This window comes from Phaseolus vulgaris, chromosome 1, assembly GCF_000499845.2.
Source record: "Phaseolus vulgaris cultivar G19833 chromosome 1, P. vulgaris v2.0, whole genome shotgun sequence".
Classification (NCBI taxonomy): domain Eukaryota; kingdom Viridiplantae; phylum Streptophyta; class Magnoliopsida; order Fabales; family Fabaceae; genus Phaseolus; species Phaseolus vulgaris.
Window position 1 is genome coordinate 866,187 of NC_023759.2, and position 23,201 is coordinate 889,387.

General features: G+C 31.8%; 4 protein-coding genes across 5 annotated transcripts; 3 read left to right on the top strand and 1 right to left on the bottom strand.

Moving 5' to 3' along the window:
• The first annotated feature begins 2,279 nt into the window (after window positions 1-2,279).
• LOC137816379 (uncharacterized) lies at window positions 2,280-10,371 on the top strand. Its single transcript, XM_068619495.1, has 13 exons — window positions 2,280-2,789; window positions 2,883-3,022; window positions 3,965-4,081; window positions 6,012-6,126; window positions 6,662-6,799; window positions 7,039-7,134; window positions 7,247-7,360; window positions 7,878-7,946; window positions 8,117-8,187; window positions 8,305-8,398; window positions 9,603-9,731; window positions 9,858-9,947; window positions 10,070-10,371. Exons 1-13 carry the CDS (start codon window positions 2,400-2,402, stop codon window positions 10,166-10,168), a joined length of 1,662 nt encoding a protein of 553 aa, XP_068475596.1. The 5' UTR covers window positions 2,280-2,399; the 3' UTR covers window positions 10,169-10,371.
• Window positions 10,372-13,187: 2,816 nt separating this feature from the next.
• Window positions 13,188-15,430, top strand: LOC137816381 (peroxidase 9). The gene is made up of 4 exons (XM_068619496.1): window positions 13,188-13,566; window positions 13,890-14,081; window positions 14,307-14,472; window positions 14,570-15,430. Exons 1-4 carry the CDS (start codon window positions 13,240-13,242, stop codon window positions 14,980-14,982), a joined length of 1,098 nt encoding a protein of 365 aa, XP_068475597.1. The 5' UTR covers window positions 13,188-13,239; the 3' UTR covers window positions 14,983-15,430.
• A 793-nt stretch (window positions 15,431-16,223) lies between these two features.
• Window positions 16,224-19,013, top strand: LOC137816382 (26S proteasome regulatory subunit 10B homolog A-like). The gene is made up of 10 exons (XM_068619497.1): window positions 16,224-16,472; window positions 16,629-16,748; window positions 16,971-17,107; window positions 17,257-17,418; window positions 17,585-17,671; window positions 17,762-17,848; window positions 17,932-18,069; window positions 18,244-18,435; window positions 18,509-18,607; window positions 18,717-19,013. Exons 1-10 carry the CDS (start codon window positions 16,373-16,375, stop codon window positions 18,789-18,791), a joined length of 1,197 nt encoding a protein of 398 aa, XP_068475598.1. The 5' UTR covers window positions 16,224-16,372; the 3' UTR covers window positions 18,792-19,013.
• Window positions 19,014-19,778: 765 nt separating this feature from the next.
• On the bottom strand, window positions 19,779-22,343 carry LOC137816383 (uncharacterized). Of its 2 annotated transcripts, none has more exons than XM_068619498.1 (6): window positions 22,202-22,343; window positions 21,854-22,082; window positions 21,555-21,695; window positions 20,958-21,077; window positions 20,223-20,318; window positions 19,779-20,143 (listed from the first exon to the last, which is right to left on the bottom strand). In XM_068619498.1, the coding sequence occupies exons 2-6, from the start codon at window positions 22,070-22,072 to the stop codon at window positions 20,054-20,056; spliced, it is 666 nt and encodes a 221-aa protein (XP_068475599.1). In that variant the 5' UTR covers window positions 22,073-22,082; window positions 22,202-22,343; the 3' UTR covers window positions 19,779-20,053. The 2 variants fall into 2 exon arrangements, with proteins under 2 accessions (XP_068475599.1, XP_068475601.1); XM_068619500.1 differs by having other exon boundaries at window positions 22,171-22,207.
• Between the last annotated feature and the right edge of the window lie 858 nt (window positions 22,344-23,201).

The following is a 23,201-nucleotide window of genomic DNA, read 5'->3' on the forward strand; positions in this document are numbered from 1 at the left end:
TTCTTGCTTCTCCGTTTTAGTTGTCATTTCTTACTAGATATTGGATTTCCTTCCAAAAGATGTCAGATTCAAGATCAGATTATTTATTTTTAGTTGTTTAGATTTAAAATTCATTTTCTTAATATGGTATATAAACATTTAGATTATTATTTGTATAAATTATTTCTTATTATTAATATTTTTGGTTAAAATATGTAAAACCAACTCCTTTAGAGGAATCCATGTTTTTATATTTGAAGTGTTACAATGATGTGTTGTGGTAGTTGAAGACAGTTTTTAGAAAGAAAAAGTACCCAATTTATCTTTAATTATAAAAAAAGAAACTTGATTGGTTTTATCTTGAATTAAATGTTTTCATGAAATCATGTTTTTCTGTACTTAAGATTGAAATCCTAATAATTCTTTTAGTGGTAAAGATAACATTTCCAATAGAGTAGTGTATCCCTTGTTATTTAGGAAAGGTGAGTCACAGATTAGGTAACCTAGAAGCGGGAGTGTGCAGAAGAGAAGCAAGTTTTGGTCTGCTTTATGCATGGCACAGAGTTCGAATGAAGACAGCAAAGCAAGCACAATTTTCTCTGTTCCAATCTACTTTTTTTAGGGTTGAAAAGCTGGAAGGTTGAAGCTTTGGATTGTTGGGGACCATGTTGTGTGTTATGTAGCCAATTTAGTTGGGTTCCAAGATAGGGCAGAAGAGAGAGCACTAGGTCTGAAATGTAGCTCAGAAACATAGCCTCCTATTGCTATTTTACAATTATTAATGGCACCTCACCATCCTAACACTTCTTTGTTAACCTAACATCTCTATAGAGGGTTAGCATTCTTTTAGATCATACTTACTTCAGGTTAATCCGTCAAATATTCTTCTGAAATGTAGTCATATCTAGATAATTCGTTGAGTATTGTATTGAAATATAATTACTCCTAACTAAAGACTCGAGTATTATTTTGGAACGTAATATTTTTTACTAATTCAGTGAGTATTCTTTAACTAATAACTACTATTAACCTATGTAGTATATACACGGATATAACACGGACACGGAGATGCGTGTAATCTCTAAAATGTAGGACACGAGAACAATTTTTTTATATTATATAATTATGAATTATATAAATTGATAATACAAATTTATGTGCACAAGTACGTTGTAGTTTTTTTTTAGCAGAAAGAAATTTTCCATGACTGGTTCTAAAAGATTTGTTCCTTATTTTTATAATCATAATAAAATTTTATACAATAAGTTTGAGTTTTTTAAAAAATTAATGTATTTCTTCTTTATAAAATTGTGTTAAACAGTACTAAAATTGTCAAAAATTCACAAATAGTTTTGAATTAGACACCTCACATATATATGTCCTACGAGTGTTTTACGAGTGTCGATGTTTAGTACTTGTGACCAACACAAATACACTATTCAGGAGACGTGTCCGAGCCTCATAACTATTAACTAAAACAATAAATTATCTAAAATGTAATTAAAAAAAATCACAAAATTCATTAAAAAAAAAGTATAGAAAACTATAAAAAAATGTATGTTATCAATAATGATGATTAATATATGATCATAATAATGATGATTAATATATGATCATATACAAGTTTGGTCATTATTTAAATACATTAAACCAATTTTATTTGATCCATTCCAAACCACACTAACCACCATAACTCCAATGGATACAAATAATAAACACATGAACTCAACTCTATATGATATATTTTAAAGCAATATTAAAATTAATATTACTTTTAAATTTAATACAAAAAATAAAATTTAGTATTTTTAATTATATATTCTTAAAAAATATCATTAGAAAGAAGCATTAAATCAATTTTAAAAAGTAACGCACTAAAATGAGAATTTTAAATTAACAAGAAAGTAAGAAAAAAAATTTAAAAAAATTTAAGATATACTTTTTAAAATTCATGAAATATATTTCTGCAAAAACATTTTAATTTTTTAAAATTTCAAAATATGTTTTTTTGAAAAAAATTGACAAATGAATTTTTACAAATTTATGAGATGTTTTTGGTATGAATCTTTAATGGCAACTATGTATCAAAGTTGTTAACCAATCAACTTTGCTTGAAGTTGGTTTATATAAGATAATTAATGAAATGATACATAAGTAGCTAATATTAGTTTGAATAAACTTTTTCTTAAATGCTTGTAAGAAAATAAATGAACAAAAAATGAAATAATTTTTATTAATCAAAATTAATTTATGAAAAATTTAAAATTTAGAAAAGCTACCAAATTAAAAAATATAACAACAATAATATTAATTCGTTTAAACTCAATGCAATCCATTACTGTAGAGAAACGTAGAAAAAGGCGAAGAAGCTTGAAGCAAGCATATTCATGCTACTTCAGAGTTGAAAATTGAAGAAAGATATGAGTGGTGCTGCATTTCTCTACGGTTCGCTTATTCATCCACCACCACCATCACCACCATCACCACCGTTGATTCAACAACAACGCTATCACTATTTATCACCACCAATCCCAATTCGTCCCCTATGCATATCCCCTCTCACCGTCGCAATTGTTTCCACCACCTCCGTTCTCCACCGCGATTCCGAAGTTGAGCTCGCGTCGTCGTCTAACGACTCAAGCGACGCCGTTTCACCGCAGAATGAAACGGTTCGGCTGGAGACGGAGCGGCACACCGACGAAACAGTTCAGCCGCCGCTCTCTTCCGAAGATAAAGGAACTAGACTTCGAAAGAAGAAAGAAGACGAAGTCGTTTCGGATAACCGCTTCAAGCTCCGCAACGGAAGAGAAGTCTCTACTCGCTATTCGCTTTTCTTATTTTCTTCTGTTTCTCTCTTTGTTTCGCTTTCTTAATTCGATTGTATGATTATTTGGCGTTTTCAGGTTTTTGAGGAAAAAGCGTATCTCGTAGGTGTTGAGCGCAAGAACGATGTTCAGGATTTTGGAAACGAAGAGTCCCTGAGCGAATTGGCGCAGTTAGCTGACACTGCTGGATTATTGGTTGTTGGCTCTACTTACCAGAAGTGAGTAAACCACTTTTAGTTTTCTTAAACGTGATTTTGCAATTACTCAAGCTTCAATTTACTGAAAAAAAACGCAGTTATTATGTTATAGTTGCATCTATTATTGTCTCTGTCAGTTTGTTGTGGTGAAAATGTCGCATCATATAGATGTATTGAATAAGTGGAATGCCTGATTTCGAGTTTCAATAGAGTGATTCTCTTCTTCTTGTGTCATGCAGCTGAGTAGCACATCTTGTTTAGGTTTTATGATGTTTCTGTATTTCATTGCATACTTTTTCATTCTTCTCTGGATGTTATTAGAATCAACAGTGTTATTTATACATTGGCACTGCCACATCACGTCACACCACCAGAAGAAGTAAACTGTTTATACCCACTTACTCTATTTCTGGTTTCTATCTCTTTTTTCGTTCCTCCTCTTACTTTCCGAAAAAGGGTGTAACAATTTATATCTATGTTTGCATACGATGCTTTATGTGCAAGTGTAATCCCCTCTTTGTGAAGTTCTTCTTTTCATTTCAAATAATCCTGAGAATCAACCCACTTCTTACATCATTGATGGGGACTAAAAGACCATGGCTGCTACTGATTAATGTAGCGCATTTTTGCAAACTTCTCCCTTACTCTCTTTCATGTTCTGACAATAGTTCATTAAGAGCAAAGGGCAACTTGGTGCTATAAAGTTCCAGCCATGGCAGGGGTCCAACAGGGAGAGTTGGACCTGTTAAGGGACTATGGTAGGTAGTCTTTCCTTGCATTTGCATGAGGCTGATTCCACAATTCAACCTGTAAACTCTGTGATAAACAATACTGTTTTGGTCGTATAAACCAGCAGTTCTATCTTCTCCATGAGAGATTTTAATTGATAAAGTACATTTATGTTGTTTTCCTTTCTTTTGGGATAAAATATTATTTTTTGACTCAATTTCTGAATTAGTACAGGCTCACTTCTCCAAACCCTCGGACATACATTGGCTCTGGCAAGGTTTCTGAAATTAAGAGTGCAATTCATGCATTGGATGTTGAAACCGTTATCTTTGATGATGAACTGTCAGCCGGGTAAGGTCCCCTTTTCCTTTTGTTTAACATTTATGCCATCTATATGTAGGCTCCTGCTAATACTATTTTTTTTTGTCCAAGCTACCATTTAGTTTGTTGACATCTGATTATTTCATCTACTCTGAGGGTGCTTTGTCTTCATAACTGACCATAAAAGGGTAGTAAAAATCAGACTAAAGTTAATATTCTTGTAGGCCTTAAGTGGAGGTGGTTGGAATTCAAATCTTTCTATTTCAGGCTTTATGCAAAAGTTGTTCAGGTTCTGTTTGAATGCTTGGTTTCTATTTGAAGTGACTGCAATGATTTGGAACCTTTTGAATGTTAGGAAAATAGTCAGCTAGCTTGAACTAACCTATTGGAGTTTGATGTATTTATGGCAGAGAATATCAATTTACAGGCTGTTGGAGAGTTATCAAGCAGTCAATTGGGCTGTTACCAGCAACATTAGGATTTTGAGATTGATGAGTTCTATGAAAACCACAATCAAGGAATACTAGGTTTTGACGCTATAAACTGTGAAGTTAATTTGACTAGTTAGGTAGGTGTAGAAATCAACTAACAAAAAATTAGCTGAAAAAATGATTCAATCAAAGCAACCCTAATTGGATTATAGGTTATGGAAGTGGTAATTAAATTTTTTATGGAGGATAAAGCAAAACTTGGATAAGCGACTCTGAGTGGTTCCAATATCTGACCTTTACTTGAAGGAAATACATGGAATAAACCTTACTTATAGACCTCTCTCTGCTGTTTCTCTAGAATAGACAGAAGGATTCTTTAGAGTATGTTTGGATGGAAGTGAATGGAGAAAAAAAGGGAGGGAAGGAGAAAGTCGAGAGTTTACTTAAAAGAGTGGAGGAAGACAGGACATTGTCTTCTAACACTTCCAAAACCTTATTCATTTTCTTATGAAGATTTTGAAGTTAACCAATTAACCGAGCCCAATGATAATGTGCGATCTATGTGGCCAACCGCATCTATTGGGATAAGGCTTTTATTGTTGTTTGAAGTTCACCAATTTGGTGGATTTTTGAATATCTGAACAAGGTGAAGGAAACTTATACATAACCTCCCACTTTCTTCTTTTCTATTCCCCTGCATTCTTGTTTGATTATTTTCCCTCTGTACTTCTCTTGACTCCCAAACTTACCCTCAAGTGTTGTCTAGCTAATCTTTGTAATGACTTTATACTGATTTTCTTACTATTGTCAATTACATTGGCCCTTAATTTCCGACACTCATACAAATCATTTAACTTTGCTAAAATCTTACCCTTCATTAGGAACTTGGACAACATTTTTTGAGTCCCTAGGCATCAAGGCTTGATTACATCAGAGAACCTAGAACAGATCAATTTAATGTAATTGTTCATAAATCTGGTAACTTCCTAGAAGAGAGATCATTGCAATGGTTTAAATAGATCTATTTTCTACAAGAGTTTATTGATTCTTGATATTATAGGGCTTGAGACTTCTACAACTAAAATCACAAGGGGAATTTGGAAATTAAGTGAAAAGGCTCTATCACTTACATAAACCGTACCTCAAACTAGAAGTTTACAACCCCATAGTTTGAAAATCAAAATGCTGATTTGTGAACATGAGTACTTACTAAAATACTAATCATAACCCTGATTAATTTTATGAACTATTAAGATGTTTCAAATGCTAAGAATAGCCCTGAAATCAAAACTGGGTCCCGAAATCTGTGACATTTTAATCTTGAAGCTTATGATTTCTAGTTACTAATATATCGTGCTTGCTTATGTGAACATAGATAATTGTTATAATTATATTCTTTCTCTTTTTTTGTTTTCCTGATTCTGTCAGACAACTGTTCCAAGATTCATTATTATTTTTAAAGTCAAATTGCTGCATAAGAAATGCCACCCTACGTCTCACATAAAATTTCTGGCCCCTGCTAATTCTAGGCAATTGCGCAACTTGGAAAAGATTTTTGGTGGAGATGTGAGAGTTTGTGATCGAACTGCCCTCATCCTTGATATATTTAATCAACGAGCAGCAACACATGAAGCGTCTTTACAGGCAATTTTAAATTAGAAAGAAGTTTCATCAGTATCCTTTGTTTTTATTAAGGTTTCAGTACCTGATCAACCCAGTTGAAATATAAATGCAACAAGGACTTTTCCGTGAGTTTCATGTTTTTATTATCATTTATCCCAACCTTTAATTTTAACCATTACACGATCATAAGATAAACAAATTATTTATTGATAGTTTACTCTAATAATTGTCATAAATATCTTTTTAAGTATTATATATGAAAATATTTAATATCATTAATTCATTATTAAGTAAGACAATAATATGTATAACTTATAAGTCTTTGTAGTAAAATGATGTACTGTATTTATGTTTTTCAATCAAGTGAGACACTTTCCAGATATTAGCAGCTAATTATTGTAGAGTACTGTACTCTTATGAAGCAAAAAAAAGAACCATTGAAATCACCGAATTAAAAGTGCTTTTTATCTATTCATGTTATGACCAGAACTTGCTTTGGCTAGCAGGAGAATATTCAATCCTTTTTCAGATTATTCTACTGTCTTTCTAATTCTAGGTTTCATTAGCACAAATGGAATACCAACTACCTCGTCTAACAAAAATGTGGACTCATCTTGAGCGTCAAGCTGGAGGAAAGGTGAAGGGAATGGGTGAAAAGCAAATAGAAGTGGATAAACGTATTCTGCGTAATCAAGTAAGCAGACAGTCTTTTGTAGTTGTCAAATTTATCAAGTTTTCTGCAAAATTCTGCTATTTGATTGAATTGATGTGCTGTGTTCTGGTGTAATACTGGCAAGTAGACACATTGTATATTTCTGAGTAGTAACATACGGATTACTGACTATGCATTTCTCTGAAAGTTCGCGACTTTTTCTGTTATATTATACCTCTGGAATCTGTTTTTCTGAGAAATTTCTGATGGGGCTTTGGCAGATTGGTATTCTAAAGAAAGAGCTAGAATCTGTTAGGAAACATCGAAAGCAGTACCGTAGCAGGCGTCTCTCAGTGCCCGTGCCAGTGGTATCTTTGGTTAGTTTTTACAATTATATTGAGGCCATTTACTCTTTGGGTGACCTTTGAAGCTTGTACATCATGGTAATGCTAAATAAATAATTTGATAATGATTTTGACAACGTTGTAGGTTGGTTACACAAATGCTGGTAAGAGTACACTTTTGAATCAACTAACTGGAGCAGATGTTCTTGCTGAGGACAAATTATTTGCAACTTTAGATCCAACTACGAGGAGGGTACAGGTAAGTCAAAACATCCCTGGAGAATTTCCCATCTTTTATACACAAACTATTCATTGTTTTCAGATTGTTGATTGCTTTCAACTATTGTGTATACTTTTTATTTGTAATGAGATTTAGGTTCCATCTTCAACTCTTTTACTGAATAAAGAACTATCCAAGGGCTTAGGATGGTCCTTTAACTGGCCGCATAGCCATTTCCTATGTTTACAGTGTATAATGGCTGTGGGATGACTAAATGTCATCATTTTTTTTATCTAAAAGTTAATGAAAGTATTTTGCTCCTCTAAAGTGAGGATACTTGTAAAGTAAGAAAGTGAAGGTCTATTCACAATTAATTTAAGTTAAAGTATTTTATAAATTAAATCACTTGAAATTGAAAGTTGTTAGACCACACTCTCTCTTCACATTACAACTCTGCCTACTTTTAGACAAACTAAATAGTGCAGGAAAATAAGTCTTGTTCGGTTAGAAATGGTTATTTTAACATGCTGTGGGTTGTTCATTTGCTTTCATCCAGATGAAGAATGGCAAGGAGTTTCTCCTAACAGACACTGTTGGTTTCATTCAGAAGTTACCTACTACTTTAGTAAGAAAGATAACTCTCTTGCAATTAATTTTGCTCTTGATGTTTTTTTACAAAAAATGTTTTTTTTTTGTAATTTTTTAGAGCACGGTTTACTATCAACTTAACATGTTGCTGTAGAAATTAGGCCCAAATTATTAAGTTACCAAAAACTGTTTTTCTGCTTTCTGTAGGTTGCTGCCTTCAGAGCTACACTGGAGGAGATATCGGAGTCATCATTGATGGTGCATGTGGTTGATATAAGGTATGTATAAGTGAAAATACTATGAAGAACTTAATTTTTAAAGAAAAGGAAGTTAGTAAAATCAGTGGTGGTGACCTACACCATCACATTTTGTTAAGTATTTTTTGTGAATTGCAGTCATCCCCTGGCTGAGCAACAGATAAATGCAGTCGACAAAGTCTTGTCAGAACTAGATGTATCATCAATTCCAAAATTGATGGTCTGGAACAAGGTATTGTCGAACATTTTTGTTGGTTTCCTGTTCTGAAAATTGTGTATTTAGTTTGTGTATCTCCCCTTATTTTCTTGTTTTGTGAAGACATTAAGGTATTTCCTTGAACCTATGCCGTCCATCCAATTTATTACTTGGGTAGGAATTTAGTTACATTTTTTTAAGGACGTTAGTCTATTCTAAATTTGCTTCATTACAATTTAATCTTTCGAGTAAATGATTTTTTGTGTGTTTCTTTATCAATGTATTTTTTCTTTTAAATAAAAAAATGGTTATATCCTTGTAACTGTAAATTATTTCCGTTTCCAAAAGAATATTAAAATTTAAAATTGTTCCAACAATCCGTAAGTTATGTGGAAGACTAACTTGAAAATTTAAACAATTGAAATTGGAGGGGTTAACTAACATTTTATTGAAATTGTTATCGCTATAAAATCATTTGTGTGCTTTTACTCAATGATCTAAGCTTTTTGGAATAGTTGATTACGGATATGGTATCAAATCCCTAATGACCAAGATCCTGTTGACGTGAAGTTGATCATTACTACCCTAATTCTAAAAGTAACAAGAGTTGAATTTGAACAAAAGGTAGATGGGTCAATGCAATGTCCATACGTCATCCCAAAAGGCTCTTGGGGGGAGTCTTGTAACTATATTCACGTGTCTGCATTGAACAACTTAAGCTTTTAATGATAGTTGACTCATTATAAAAACCAGAGGAAATGTGTCTTAAAATCTTAGATTTTTTTTTTACCTCAATTGTCTTTTTCTAATCATAGACTTAAGTTTTCCATTCATTCGGATTTTCCCTTTAATTGATATCCTGTCTTTTTCTAGTCTTAGACTTACGTTTTCCTTTCATTTGCATTTTTTCTTTAATTGATATCTTGTCTTTTTTTTTTATTTGCACTGATTATCCCGTCATTTTAGATTAGGATCATCAAATACTGGGATGTAAGTCATACAACCAGAATGGATTAAATAAATTTTAGGACTCAATGATTTGCTTTCAGTTTAAAATTGGTTCTTTCTTTAAAATTTGATCAATTCACTTGAATGAAATTCCTCTTTTAATGTGTGCTATTTAAAGGACTGAGGTCATTTTCTTTCTTCATCAACAAGCTTAACTGAGCACCCAAAATTGAATATAGTACGTCATGAACTCCAGGTTAAACATTCTGGTGCATCTGACTTCTTATTGCAGGTTGATAAAGTTAGTGATCCCCATAAACTCAGGCTAGAAGCTGAAAAAAGAGATGATGTTGTATGCATATCTGCTATAAGTGGTGATGGTTTGCAAGAATTTTGTAATGCAGTTCAAGACAGGCTAAAGGTACAAAGTTGAAAACAAACTGAATATAATTCAAAACATAACATTTTAGTATTTGATACCATGTAATCAATTTGTTTGAACTTTGAACTATTTACATTTGCCAATAAAAAATCTATTCATTGACAGGACTCCATGGTTTGGGTAGAAGCTTTGGTCCCATTTGAAAATGGGGACCTTCTCAGTACCATACACCAGGTTGGAATGGTAGAAAAAATTGTAAGTAATATATACTTTTTCCCATTAACCAATTATGGAATTGGTTTCCCTTGTTCATCATATGATGGTTTTCGTGCTTGTATGCTATCGTTGAACTTATATTTTATCTTTAATTTATATAGGAATATACTGAGCAAGGGACATATATCAAGGCACACGTGCCCCTGCGTTTTGCAAGAATGCTCACACCCATGAGGCAACTGTGCGTATCGCGACCTTAACTTTCTTTAATATATCTACTTTTGCTGCATAACATGTACATATGTATGTAAAAAAGAATGGTGGCAATGAAAAATGTATTTACAACTACAGTTAGTAGCCATTCATATCCAATTCAAATTTGGATTCTTTCATGTTATTTGGTTATATGACAGGGTGGGTATAGTTGAAAGAGAAATACAAGTGAGTCTTTATTTCATAAAAATGCATCTTTCTCTTTTTAACGTGATCATATCATGTTACCCTACAAACATCAGATAATTCATATCCATCTGCTTCTTTGTTTTAATTTTAAATATTATTTATCTATCAAGACATTATACTCTGTAAATTCCCAAGACATTACCATATTGCACCAACATGAATGACAAATAACTGTGTCCCTCAAAGCACATAGTAAGATGTTTGATATCTAGGTCCATGTGTATGGAGAAATAGTTATAGGGATGTCAACTCTTTATACGAAGGCTTTAATCCTTGGCTCCTGACCAAGAATACCCCGGATTCACCCAAAAATTACTAGCTTATTGCATTTAAATAGAAAAGTTTAATGCATATGAATGATAATAGAACATATGAGCAACGATCTGACGGGGTCTCTATTTTCTACAACACACCTTAAATGTGTGGGACAACTATTCTCTTAGAAAAGGTGAAAGGATGCATATATTTTTGGTAAAATAAGTCGATTCATACTGGTTCACGTTTTGGTAAGTTAAGATTTGTAACATGACTCAATTTATCATGAGTTCATGCAATAGATAGGTTCATTTATTTAAGTATGTTTTGTGCCCAACTTGTTTCATATATTTATTACAGTAAATTCAAAGTTGTGTATTTATAATTGTACAATTAAGATATTCACATATTTCATCAAACATTAACTATTAACTATTAACTATAGTTGGCAAGTTATATTGCAAATATAAAGTTAGGAAGTGAAAATTAAAGTGTGAATCTATACAATTTTGCAATCAAATAAATTAAACATATTCAGACATTATTAAATAACATTTCAATATTAAAAAAATAAAAATGTTAACCGATATAATTTTAAAAAAAAAAAACTAAATTTGTTCCAATTGTTTTGTCTCGTGCGTATGGTGAGTTGAGCTAGCTCATGGTTCAAACATATTTTTCCACCCCTAGTTTAGAGAATCACGATTTATATAATTAATTATATATGTATATATATAATTAATAATTAATTAAAATATTTTTCAAAATGTGTTCAATCACTAAATTATTAAAAAAAGATACTAGGTAGTTAATGAACTCATTTCTATAATTTTCCTCTTTCCTACTTTGAATCATACTAGAGTGGTTATTCCAAGTTCAATCATAATTATAAATTTCCTTACAAGGAAGAAATTAATATTATTAAATACAAAAAGCTAATAGAATAAAATAACTTTTTTAGTTCATAATATTCGAGGAAAGACTATTTAAGAGTGTCAAACGGAATAAAGTTAAATCACATGGGTTAGTTTCCAATGAGTTGAATTAAAAATCATTCCGCTTAACTTAACTTACTTTATATTGAGCTTGTTATTTTTCATTGCAACTTAATCTAATAAAGATTAGGTGACAATATAAAAAAAATAAAAATTAAACAATTGAAAAATTGGGAACATTTTTTTATATGAATCTTTTGTATATATACATATATATTAACATTGAAGTATTTAATTAATATTAAGAGTTCTAATCTCTTTAAGTTGTATTTTTTTTTCCTATTACAAAAATGATTTATAATTCACTAAGAACACATTTGACTCATGGTTAAGTGAGTCAGATTGATTTAACGTACAGTAAATTACATTTTAATTTTTATAATTCAACTTATTTGGAATTTACCATTAATGATATTTTATTTTTTATAATTTAATTCGACTCGAACTTATGAATCCAATTAATCTAAGGATTCAACCCATTTTGATACCTTTAATACTCTTATAACTAAAAAAGTAAAATTAAATTCATAATGTCTAATATAAATTATATAATTTCAAAGTTGAGAGTACCAACAGGCAATTAGTAAGAAGGAAAATTATCTTTTGACATCCAAAGAACTACTTGATAACTTGTTTTTAAGAATAGTGTGATAATTAGAATTTTTTTAGTTATCAAAACAAAAAAGGAGAAATTTTAAAAAGAAAATAGTATTCTGAAACTCTTAAATAAATTACATCCACTTTAATAATATAATATATTTTCCTTGGGATGGATGAAAAATTAATTGGAAAGAGATTTTTTTCTAAAGATTTTGACATTCAAGGTTTGGCAGTGATGTAATGTAAGTGTCATGTGAAAGAAAACTATGCAGTTTCTTGGAGTTCAAAGAAGAAAAGAAAAGCTTATGAGATATTCAGTTAAGCAATGCGCGTATGAAATCATATCCGAGAGTGTTAAGAATCATATTCATCTTTTTCTTTTCTTGTATCAGAACAACAAAAAGAGAAAAAAACCAAAAAAACAAAGCAACTATTCTATCGTATAACGCGGTTCAGTGAAGACAGATATTTTCATGTTTCAGTTTTTCAACACATACAACAACCTTTTCATATCATCTCCACACGACACAGTTTGATTCTTAAAAATTTATACAATAAATTACAACTTTAGAAACTTAATTTACTTATTTTTTTTAAAATTATGTTGAAACCGTGTTAGAATTATCAAAAATTCAATAAATATTTTTAAATTGAATACTCCATCGATTCATGTAATATGAGTGTTACATATGAAACTTTTCAGCTGGTCATGTTAATATAATTTGTTTTTCTTAACTATGGAGTTCAGATCGATATAGCTTACATATTTACGTCATATAATGTGAAAATATACATAAACAAAAAAAATTCTGCACTGTTTTGATTTGGTCCAGGAGCAGGTAATACCAGAACCACTGTCAAAACTAAATAATGCATCATCATCAGAAGCAGTGCAATCACACAACATATACATTGTTGAAACAGTCAAAGGCTTGGTTTCCCACATTATATGATTTGGTAAAAAGATTGGTTAGTTCGAAATTTGAGTAGTATATATATATGTCACACTAGTCTATTCAATGGAACATACAATCATCAAAATTAGCAAGCTCTCAAATTCAGTTGCTACACTTGTCTTTGTCACCATGACTTTCATCAAAGTCACTCTTCTTGTGATAATAATAGCCTTTTTCTCTGTTAAACTCTCTTGGGGTCACCCTGGCTTTCATTTTGGCTGGGGTGATCATCATGGTGGGATATCTTTTGGCCTTTCACCTCAATTCTATCAGTTTTCTTGCCCCCAAGCTAATGACATTGTCATGTCAGTGTTGGAGAAGGCCATTGCAAAAGACATGAGAATGGCTGCTTCTCTTCTTAGACTTCACTTTCATGATTGTTTTGTGCAGGTGAACTCATATTGCATTTCTCCTAATAAGCCCTCTTGAAACAATAACACTAATCCTAAACAAAATCATTTTCTTTTATAAAAGGTTTCAGACATTATTATGGAATTTGCCATCTCAGTTATACTAACATTTCAAATAACAACAATCATCTGTCATTACATAAAAAAAAGTATTACTTATTGTTAGAGTACTTATTACAACATATTGTATCAAATACTTGTCTTTTTTCTCTTCCTATCTGGTTGCTTCATGTGCAAAACTGTTATTTTTACACTCATAGGTGGACAGTCTAAGATTTCTAGTTCCTTTGTTGTGAATGGCAGGGCTGTGATGCATCAATTTTGTTGGATGATAGCACAAGAATAGTGAGTGAAAAAAATTCTGGACCAAACAAAAACTCTGTCAGAGGTTTTGAAGTGATTGATGAAATCAAGTCTAGGTTGGAAGAAGCATGTCCTCAGACTGTATCCTGTGCAGACATCCTTGCCCTTGCTGCTAGGGGCTCTACTGTTCTTGTAAGTGAACACACTTCACTCATACTGAGACAACTCAGAATTATCCACATAATATAGATATGTTGTCTAACACATGAGAAATCTTAATGTGTTAGGTTTGATCTAATGATAGAAGATGTGAATAATATATATGAACTTGGTTAGAAGAGAAACTAAACTAAAGGCAGTGAATTGATCATTGAGAAAAATGTGAGATCTTGAAACTTGTTTGATTCTTTTCAACAGAGTGGAGGACCTAACTGGGAACTCCCATTAGGGAGAAGAGACTCAAAAACAGCAAGTCTAAGAGGGTCAAACAAAAACATACCTCCACCAAACGCCACCATTGAAAGTCTAATAACATTTTTCAAGCGTCAAGGCCTTGATGAAGCAGACCTTGTTGCCCTCTCAGGTGGAACTTCAACTTCTCATCCATGCTATCATGCTATGTTTGTTACATATTTCCCAGTAATGCACGAGTCACAGTTTAACACTTTATTCTAATGCAGGTGCACATACCATTGGGGTGGCAAGATGTGCCACATTCAAGCAGAGACTGTACAACCAAAAGGGAAACAACCAACCAGATGAGAATCTAGAAAAATCATTTTACTTTGATTTGAAGACAATGTGCCCAAAATCAGGTGGTGACAACTTCATTTCTCCCTTGGACTTTGGCTCCCCAAGAATGTTTGATAATACCTACTTCAAACTCATACTTAGGGGGAAAGGACTTCTTAATTCAGATGAAGTGCTTCTTGTGGGAAATGCTAAGGAAACTCGTAGATTGGTCAAGAAATATGCCCAAGATGAGAGTCTCTTCTTTGAACAGTTTTCCATGTCCATGATCAAGATGGGGAACCTTCGCCCTCTCACTGGATTCAATGGTGAAGTTAGAAAAAATTGTCGCATACTTAATTAACTAAGTATCGAATACGGAGCGTTCAGCGGGATAGTAACGAAACATTCGTGTTAATGATGTCTGAAAGTTTTATATAAAAAAAAATTAAGTAATATAGTTATATTTACATGACTTATTAATAAGTGTTATAGTTTTACCTTCTAAACAAAGAAGGAAAGAATTTGAAAGTGTTTGATCTTTGGTAGTTATGTTCTTAATCACTTAAGAGGGTTTGAGTGTGTTGCTGCTAAGTTAATCTGATGAGCTATGTTCAGAGTTATTGTCCTATGAAAGGATTGTGTGCAAATAAAGTTATTCAAATTAGAAGTAATACCATAGTAAGAATATTTAATAATGTGATAGCTAAATTATATCCATTATTACATTGCAAAATAAATTTATATTTTGCTTAAAGATCTTTGTACAAAGTGAATTTTTAAACAAGTGCTTTTAATGAAAATTGAAATAATATAAAGAGTGAGTATGAAATAATAGTCCTTTTAATTGATATACCATTATATTGGTATCAGTCAAAACACATGATAATGAAAAAATATATCGTTTTAAATAATTTTGTATGATTTATATAATATTAAAAATTAAAATGAAAAAAGATTATATTGTCCCTCCATATTTATTTATATTTCTTTTATTTTTTTAATAATACACGTATATTACATGTCAAATTTTATTATGATATTGACATGAAGTTTTTTAAAATAAAATAAAATAAAATAAAAGATTAAATTATTGATATAACATCCCATGCTGTTATATTTAAAGATGAATGATAAAACTATCAAGTGTGAAAATATGTAAATATTTATCCACGTGAGTAGTTATAATAACTAATATATCATATTACATAATTTATAATATATATCATTTATCATGTGCTAACTTCTTTTAATGTAATAGTATTCTTTTTAAATAAAGATAGTGTATTTCAAATTTAATAATTTTTTTTAATTTTAAATTTAAATAATTATAAAATAACAAAATAACTAAAATGAAATATTAATATAAAGATAAAATAGAAACAAATTTGTAAAAAAAAAAAACAATTATAAAATTATATATTTAATTTAATAAAAATGTGAAAATACACTTATGTATTTTTGTTAATTATATCTAATATAAAAAAGATATAGATTACCTAATAATAAAAAAATTAATTACAAATAAAAGTCAATAGTATAAAAAACTTTTCCAATATTCTAAAGATTTTATAAAAAAATTGCTTTAAATAAATTAGAGCAAATGTAGATAACTTGAATAGCAATCCATAGCAACCTATAAAACAGAGAATAGGGCTTAAGGCAAAAAACTCTCTCATTCACAACAGAGTTCATCGTTTTTCTCAATCCCGTTTTCCGATTTCAGATTTCGCTTTTAGCGAAAAACACTAACCATGACTGATACTGAAGATGCCACACGACGTCGTAATGCGGTCGCCGAGTACCGTAAGAAACTTCTTCAGCACAAGGAATTGGAATCCAGAGTGAGATCGGGTTCGTTTTTTCACTCCCTTAGCGATTCTCAGAGGCGTTTAGAATTCGCTATGGTTTTCATTTACACTGTTTATTCGCGATGCTGCCATGTTCCTATTGGTTAGGGTTTTGTTGTTATGAATTTTGACGTATTTGGCTTTAATACGCTGTTTGCAGTCAGAGAGAATTTGCGTGCTTCGAGGAAAGAGTTCAACAAAACAGAAGATGATTTGAAGTCTCTTCAGAGCGTTGGACAGATCATTGGCGAGGTTCTCAGGCCTCTCGACAATGAACGCTGTATTGAGTCTATCTTTTTTTTCCTTTCGTATTTTGTTATGATATTTCGCCATTCAATTTCATAGTATATTCTAATTGTATATTGAGATTATGAACACAAACTTATGTTTCATTTTAAATGTGAAAACCCTTGCCTAGTCATTCTGGATGATAATATATTTATTTGGTTGATGTGAACTTAAGCCTATGTTGATTATTATTTTCGTTGTTGATGTCTCTCAGTGATTGTTAAGGCAAGCAGTGGACCTAGGTATGTGGTTGGTTGCCGCAGTAAAGTAGATAAGACAAAACTGACTGCTGGTACGAGAGTGGTTCTTGATATGACAACACTAACCATAATGCGAGCACTTCCACGTGAGGTAAGGTTTTGTGGTTTACTCCTTTTATTTGATATGGTGAATGTGAAGTTTGTGCCCTTTGGGCTATCTGGTTTGGTTTCCTTCTGAAAATCATCTGCTAGTTTTTTGTGCCCGATGGTCAATATGAATGATCTATTGTGAATTGACAGGTTGATCCGGTAGTTTACAATATGGTGCATGAGGATCCTGGTAATATCAGTTACTCCGCTGTTGGTGGTTTATCTGATCAGATAAGAGAATTGAGGGAATCAATTGAGCTACCTCTGATCAACCCTGAGATCTTCATTAGAGTCGGAATTAAACCTCCTAAGGTGATTACTTTTCACTTTACTACTAGGTCTGTGACCTCTATTACATGTCTTGGCAGCACTGTCACCTAAGTTTCTATCTAAAAGTTCTCTAGCAGTAGTGTACTTTGATGAGCCATGATATTTAATTTTGAATCTGATTAGTATCTTCTCAATTATTGTCTCCCAGGGTGTTCTCCTTTATGGGCCGCCTGGTACTGGTAAAACATTGTTAGCTAGGGCAATTGCCAGTAACATAGATGCTAACTTCTTGAAGGTCAGAATTGTTTCTTTTCTGAATTTCTTTGTGTTTTTAGGCTTCCTTTAATCTTAAATGTAATGTACCTTATCCTCCATACTGATGTAGGTTGTTTCAAGTGCAATAATTGATAAGTACATCGGAGAAAGTGCCAGGTTAATTAGAGAAATGTTTAGTTATGCACGAGATCATCAGGTAGATTCTTGAATGAAGTTTCTTCCTATTTGTTTGTATAATAAAATGGAATGTAGTTCTGAATCTCCATTTTGTTTGTTAAGCCTTGCATCATTTTTATGGATGAGATCGATGCCATTGGTGGTCGTCGTTTCAGCGAGGGAACAAGTGCTGATCGTGAGATTCAGAGAACACTAATGGAATTGCTTAATCAACTCGATGGGTTTGATCAACTTGGGAAGGTATGTTTTGCTTCTTATTGCCATTTAGTCATATTTAGAACATGCTTCTTTCATTTATGTCAGATACAATTTACATAAAATGTAAAGTATAGCGACCTTGTAATTAATGTGGCTTCTTTATATTGTGATTTTTTTTCTCACTAAAAATGATTGCTGTCTCAATGGATGTTGTAGGTTAAAATGATAATGGCAACAAACCGTCCTGACGTACTGGATCCTGCTCTTCTGCGTCCTGGAAGATTGGATAGAAAAATAGAGATTCCATTACCAAATGAACAATCTAGGATGGAAATTCTTAAGATTCATGCTGCTGGGATAGCTAAGCATGGTGACATAGATTATGAAGCCGTTGTGAAGCTTGCTGAGGTGAGTTCAGTTTGGACTATTTTTATTGATAATTAGAGCACGTTTGATGTTTTTTTTATTGCAAATTTCTCAGGGCTTCAATGGAGCCGATCTTCGCAATGTGTGCACAGAAGCTGGAATGGCAGCAATTCGTGCAGAACGTGATTATGTGATCCATGAAGATTTTATGAAGGTGAGTTCTTTCTTTGAGGGAAACTATTTTTTTATCTAGTTATCATGTTCAAGGGAATCACCCTCATCACTCACTGGACCATAACATGACTTCTTTCTTTGGCGCGCAGGCTGTTAGAAAACTGAACGATGCAAAGAAACTTGAATCCAGTGCTCCCTACAGTGCTGATTTTGGCAAAGACTAGTGCTGTTATAAAATTCTTAGTCATGGATATCTAGGCAGTACATTTTTTGAGTCACAAATTCTTTGTGCAATTAGGTTTTCATTGAATTTTTTTTTTAGATTCTGCTATACATTATTTATATCACCGATCTTTGAATTTGTTCGTCTCCCCATTTATGGTTGAAGATTGAGTGAAATTTCCAATCTTGATCAATAAATCTGATTTGGTGCTTCATTGCAACAATCTAATCTTAAGTTTGGAATTTAGTTTCTCCTCAATCCACCTATCTAAGCTGCTGTTATAGTTATTATACTAATTTGGGGCCTTGGTGAACTGAGTGTTACGCTGTGTACTCTACCTTCCGTGTAAACACTGGTGGAAAGAAAAAACTTCTTACATCTTTTCTTTCTATTATATGGTTTCATTTTTACATATAAATATTTTTTGCACCTGAGTTGAAATTTTAATGGATGTAGGAAGTGGTGTGTTAGGCACTATGAAGCTCCGAAACTCTAATGGAGTATCCTGTCGGATATATGTATCGGACACTAACACTCGTAGAATACGACTGAGTAAAGTGTTCAATTCAAAAAATATGTTATATTTATGACAATTCTAACACGGGTCTAACACTTAAAAGGATAAATACAATAATTTTCTAAAAATTCAAATTTATTGTATAAATTTTTATTATGATTATAAAAATAAAGAACAAATCTTTTTAAACTAGTCATAAAAAATATATTTTTATTAAAAAAACTGAAATATATTTAATGCAAATAAATATTTATTTATCAGTTTACATAATTTATAATTATATAATATATAGATCCGTGTTAGTCTAAATAACTTTAAAAAATCTTGAAACCCACATTGACAAATCTCAATTTGCAACGGTTAGGGTGATTTTTTGGTATGATTGATAAGTGCTGGTGTTCGTTGGAATTGAATGGAATTCTGGACGTACTTTGCTTATAATATATTTTTTATAAGGTCATTATAGCCAGGTAAAAGGAAAAATATGTACATTTTACATTAATCACCAAGCTTCACCAGCATAAAATGAATGTATTAAATTGATGTTGACCAGGCACACAAACCAATGAAATTTAGCTATTAAGGGGCTTGAAAGTTACATATACTGTGGCGTGTGGTACTGCGTTTCACAACCACCTCAGAGTGGTACCAAATTTAATAGATTGAATCATACTACTGTACTTTTTTGTCGCTCATCACTTCACAATTTTAATTGCTGTGGACCTGCTGTGGTTGACTCCTTCATCTTATGCTCTCTTGCTTAATTTGCGTTTTATCATTCTAACAATTTTGAAGAACCAGAATGCACTTACCAGCTGCAAACCCAATGCCATGGCCTGCAACGATGGAAGGAATTAAGCAAAGGTGAGCATAGTTACCTTCAAATTGGTTTTCAAAAGAAAAAAAATGTCATACCTTTATGAGAAGTGGATAGTCAGCTGATAAAGTTATGTAAGTGATACACGGTCCGACCAACATCCTAGCAAAAGCAAATATGCCAGCAAATAGAATCTGTGCCATTACGTCAAACTCAGCTTCAACACATCTTATGTCAATGTTTAATTCACACATTTCAAAACATTTCACTTTAATCTGGTTCGATTTAGTGTTTAGCCTCCAATTGAAATCTCATATATTTACTTTATATAGCATACAAATATATATACCGTGAAATATCTTAATATCTAGTCGATATGTAACACGGTATCTAACACATGAAGCTACCAACTCGTGCGTGAGATTATATATTATGGTGATAGAAAACGACCTGATAACGAGTAGTTTAATAAGTCTAATAACAATCGTTAGGATAAACTCGAAACGACTCTGATACCATCTTATTAAGAATGAAGAAACTAAATATAAGATTGATATCCTTAGTATAAAATACACACATAAGGATCTTTATTTATAGATGAAAATAATAACATAATAAATAATAAAATAAATAGTAGGTTAAGTCATTTACATTCAACAAATTCAATGTTTTCTAGGAAAAATAAAACCATAAGATCCAATTTTGAAATTACTTTGTTATACGAACTGAGGTTAAGATAAATGCTTACACTTTGCTTACTTAACAAGGCATTGCTAAAATTAAAGGCAGACATAAAATATTTGGTATGACTATAGACTATAGTTTTTACTTACATCAGCAGCCAAATTAAGGGGATTATCTCTGTAACCAAGCTCTTTCAGAAGCTCCCTCAAATGTAAGAATGGGCTTGATATCTCTGTTATCCACATTGTTGCTACCATTTCTGACCCACACTGTATGCAGATATGCCAAAAAATCATCAAATCCTCACAACAGAAAGCAATAGTTACAACAAAAAGGTTTCTGAAATTGAGGCAAATGGAGAACATTCACAAAAACGACTACTCGAAAATTTTACTACCAATCAAGATGACCAAATGTTAATACTTATTTTTAACAAATAGTAATAGATTAAAATAGATAAATTTGTGCAGAAGACAAGGAGCAAAACACACTTTTATATATGAATGATTACTAGAAAATGCATTTCTGAGAAGAAAAATGATGCTTTGACAATCTGAGAGTGGTATACAACTTTTGATGTAGGAATTGGCAAAAACTCAAAACAAAAACTGTTTAATTTTCAGAAACCATAAGTATGTTTAATCCTATATAGCACAGACATTAATATGGACATTGATACAATACGGAAAAAAAATAGACTGATATTGTGAAAACAATATTATTCCAAACTTTGAGCTTATGATTACCTTTTGATAGGAAAGACCTGCTACAATTCCAACAATGCTTACCAAATGGTGGACAGTGTTGTCTAGACTCACTCTTTCACCAAAGTGGCAACAAGCTAGATCATAAATGAGATAAGAAAGGCTCACTGCTAGAACTTGCATCTGTTCAGATCACAGTTCAAACTTTCCATATCAGTGCCAATTCTAAACAATTAAAAACAGCCAAATCCATTAAAATAGATGAAATATTCCTTCTCATATTTTTTGACTTTTTTTTTTCTCTTCTGTTCTACCTAAAGAACATGCAGTTAATTCAGTACCTGCTGGGGTGAAGATTTTGATCCCACACTACAAATTGGACACCTCCAATCTTCAATGGAGAGCGAAGCCAGAGTCACTGCCAAAGTTGCATGGAGAGTGGACACAACACGGTTGCAGAAATCAAAAGAGCGTTTGGGGAATATTCTTCTCACTATAACAAATGCTGATGTCCATGAAACAACTCCAACAACAATTGTCTTTGTAACATACTTTTCCATTTTCTCTACACTGCAAAATATGTATATGCAATTCAAGTTTCAGCAAATGTGCATCGTTATTACTAAAATTGACATAAACAAATGTACTATACACACACATATATGCATTATATGGTTCAGATTTCAAACCTTCTGCAACTATGATTCTGTGAGTGACATTAATTTGAGAGGACCCAAAGAAACATGAAGGTGAATTCCTTACACAACTGCCACCAGAAATATCGGTGAAGCAATGGCATATGATAAGTGGAGATAGGAGTTTGGAATTATCAGAAAATTATTGTGCAACTACCACATTTATTATATGTATGCAAGGACAGATAGATGAAATGAAATATGGTGCTATGCTCATTTTTGTTAGCCAGAAAAATTTATGGAACTACAAGGGTTTTTTTTAAAAATGCATTAGTAATAGATCTTTTATGATTCCCATATACTTTTCAACATGCTTTTTTTATTCTTTAACAAATATTACAAGAATTGTTAAGTAAAACCTTTAATTATCTCATCTTAAAAACACTGACACAGACACTCTGATGGGACATGAACACATAAATACGTTTAATATCTAAAATGTAGGATACGAGGACACAGATCTATATATTATATAATTATGAATTATATAAATTGACAATAAAGATTGTAACAAAAAGATGTTTCTCATAGTTGGTTCAAAAAGACTTGTTACTTATTTTTGTAGTCATAATAAAAATTTATATAAGTTTTTAGAAAATTAATGTATTTTTCCTTTTTGAAATTGTGTTAGAACCATGTTAAAATTGTCAAAAATTTAACAAATATTTTTTTAATTAGACACTTCATCGATACGTATCATACAAATATCGTACGAGTGTCGATATTTGATACGTGTGTCCACACCGCACATATCATTTAAGAGGCGTGTCCGAACCTCATAGGTATAGGTAACGAGTCTTTTTTTGTTCTTGATATGAAGTTCCAATTAAAGCCATTTTAGAAATATAATTATTTTTAAATATTTTTAATAATATTAAATGATTTTGAGTAACTTTTTAAATTAACTTAAAAGTCAAATAATTTTACTTGCATTTACATTTGAAAAAATAAGAGCAGTGACAACAGAAAGGAAATTGACCATGCAGAATTGGGG

Excerpts from the sequence above, each read along its gene's own strand:
- LOC137816382 (XM_068619497.1), top strand. The coding sequence starts at position 16,373 with ATGACTGATACTGAAGATGCCACACGACGTCGTAATGCGGTCGCCGAG. Across the intron at positions 16,473-16,628 it reads GGAATCCAGAGTGAGATCGG|TCAGAGAGAATTTGCGTGCT; the intron begins GTTCGTTTTTTC and ends CGCTGTTTGCAG. Across the intron at positions 17,672-17,761 it reads TAGATGCTAACTTCTTGAAG|GTTGTTTCAAGTGCAATAAT; the intron begins GTCAGAATTGTT and ends ATACTGATGTAG.
- LOC137816381 (XM_068619496.1), top strand. The coding sequence starts at position 13,240 with ATGGAACATACAATCATCAAAATTAGCAAGCTCTCAAATTCAGTTGCT. Across the intron at positions 13,567-13,889 it reads TTCATGATTGTTTTGTGCAG|GGCTGTGATGCATCAATTTT; the intron begins GTGAACTCATAT and ends TGTGAATGGCAG. Across the intron at positions 14,473-14,569 it reads AGACCTTGTTGCCCTCTCAG|GTGCACATACCATTGGGGTG; the intron begins GTGGAACTTCAA and ends ATTCTAATGCAG.
- LOC137816383 (XM_068619498.1), bottom strand. The coding sequence starts at position 22,072 with ATGGAAAAGTATGTTACAAAGACAATTGTTGTTGGAGTTGTTTCATGG. Across the intron at positions 21,078-21,554 it reads CAGGTCTTTCCTATCAAAAG|TGTGGGTCAGAAATGGTAGC; the intron begins GTAATCATAAGC and ends ATCTGCATACAG. Across the intron at positions 20,319-20,957 it reads CCCTTAATTTGGCTGCTGAT|ATTCTATTTGCTGGCATATT; the intron begins GTAAGTAAAAAC and ends GTAATGGCACAG.
- LOC137816379 (XM_068619495.1), top strand. The coding sequence starts at position 2,400 with ATGAGTGGTGCTGCATTTCTCTACGGTTCGCTTATTCATCCACCACCA. Across the intron at positions 6,800-7,038 it reads AACGTATTCTGCGTAATCAA|ATTGGTATTCTAAAGAAAGA; the intron begins GTAAGCAGACAG and ends GGGCTTTGGCAG. Across the intron at positions 8,399-9,602 it reads AATTGATGGTCTGGAACAAG|GTTGATAAAGTTAGTGATCC; the intron begins GTATTGTCGAAC and ends TTCTTATTGCAG.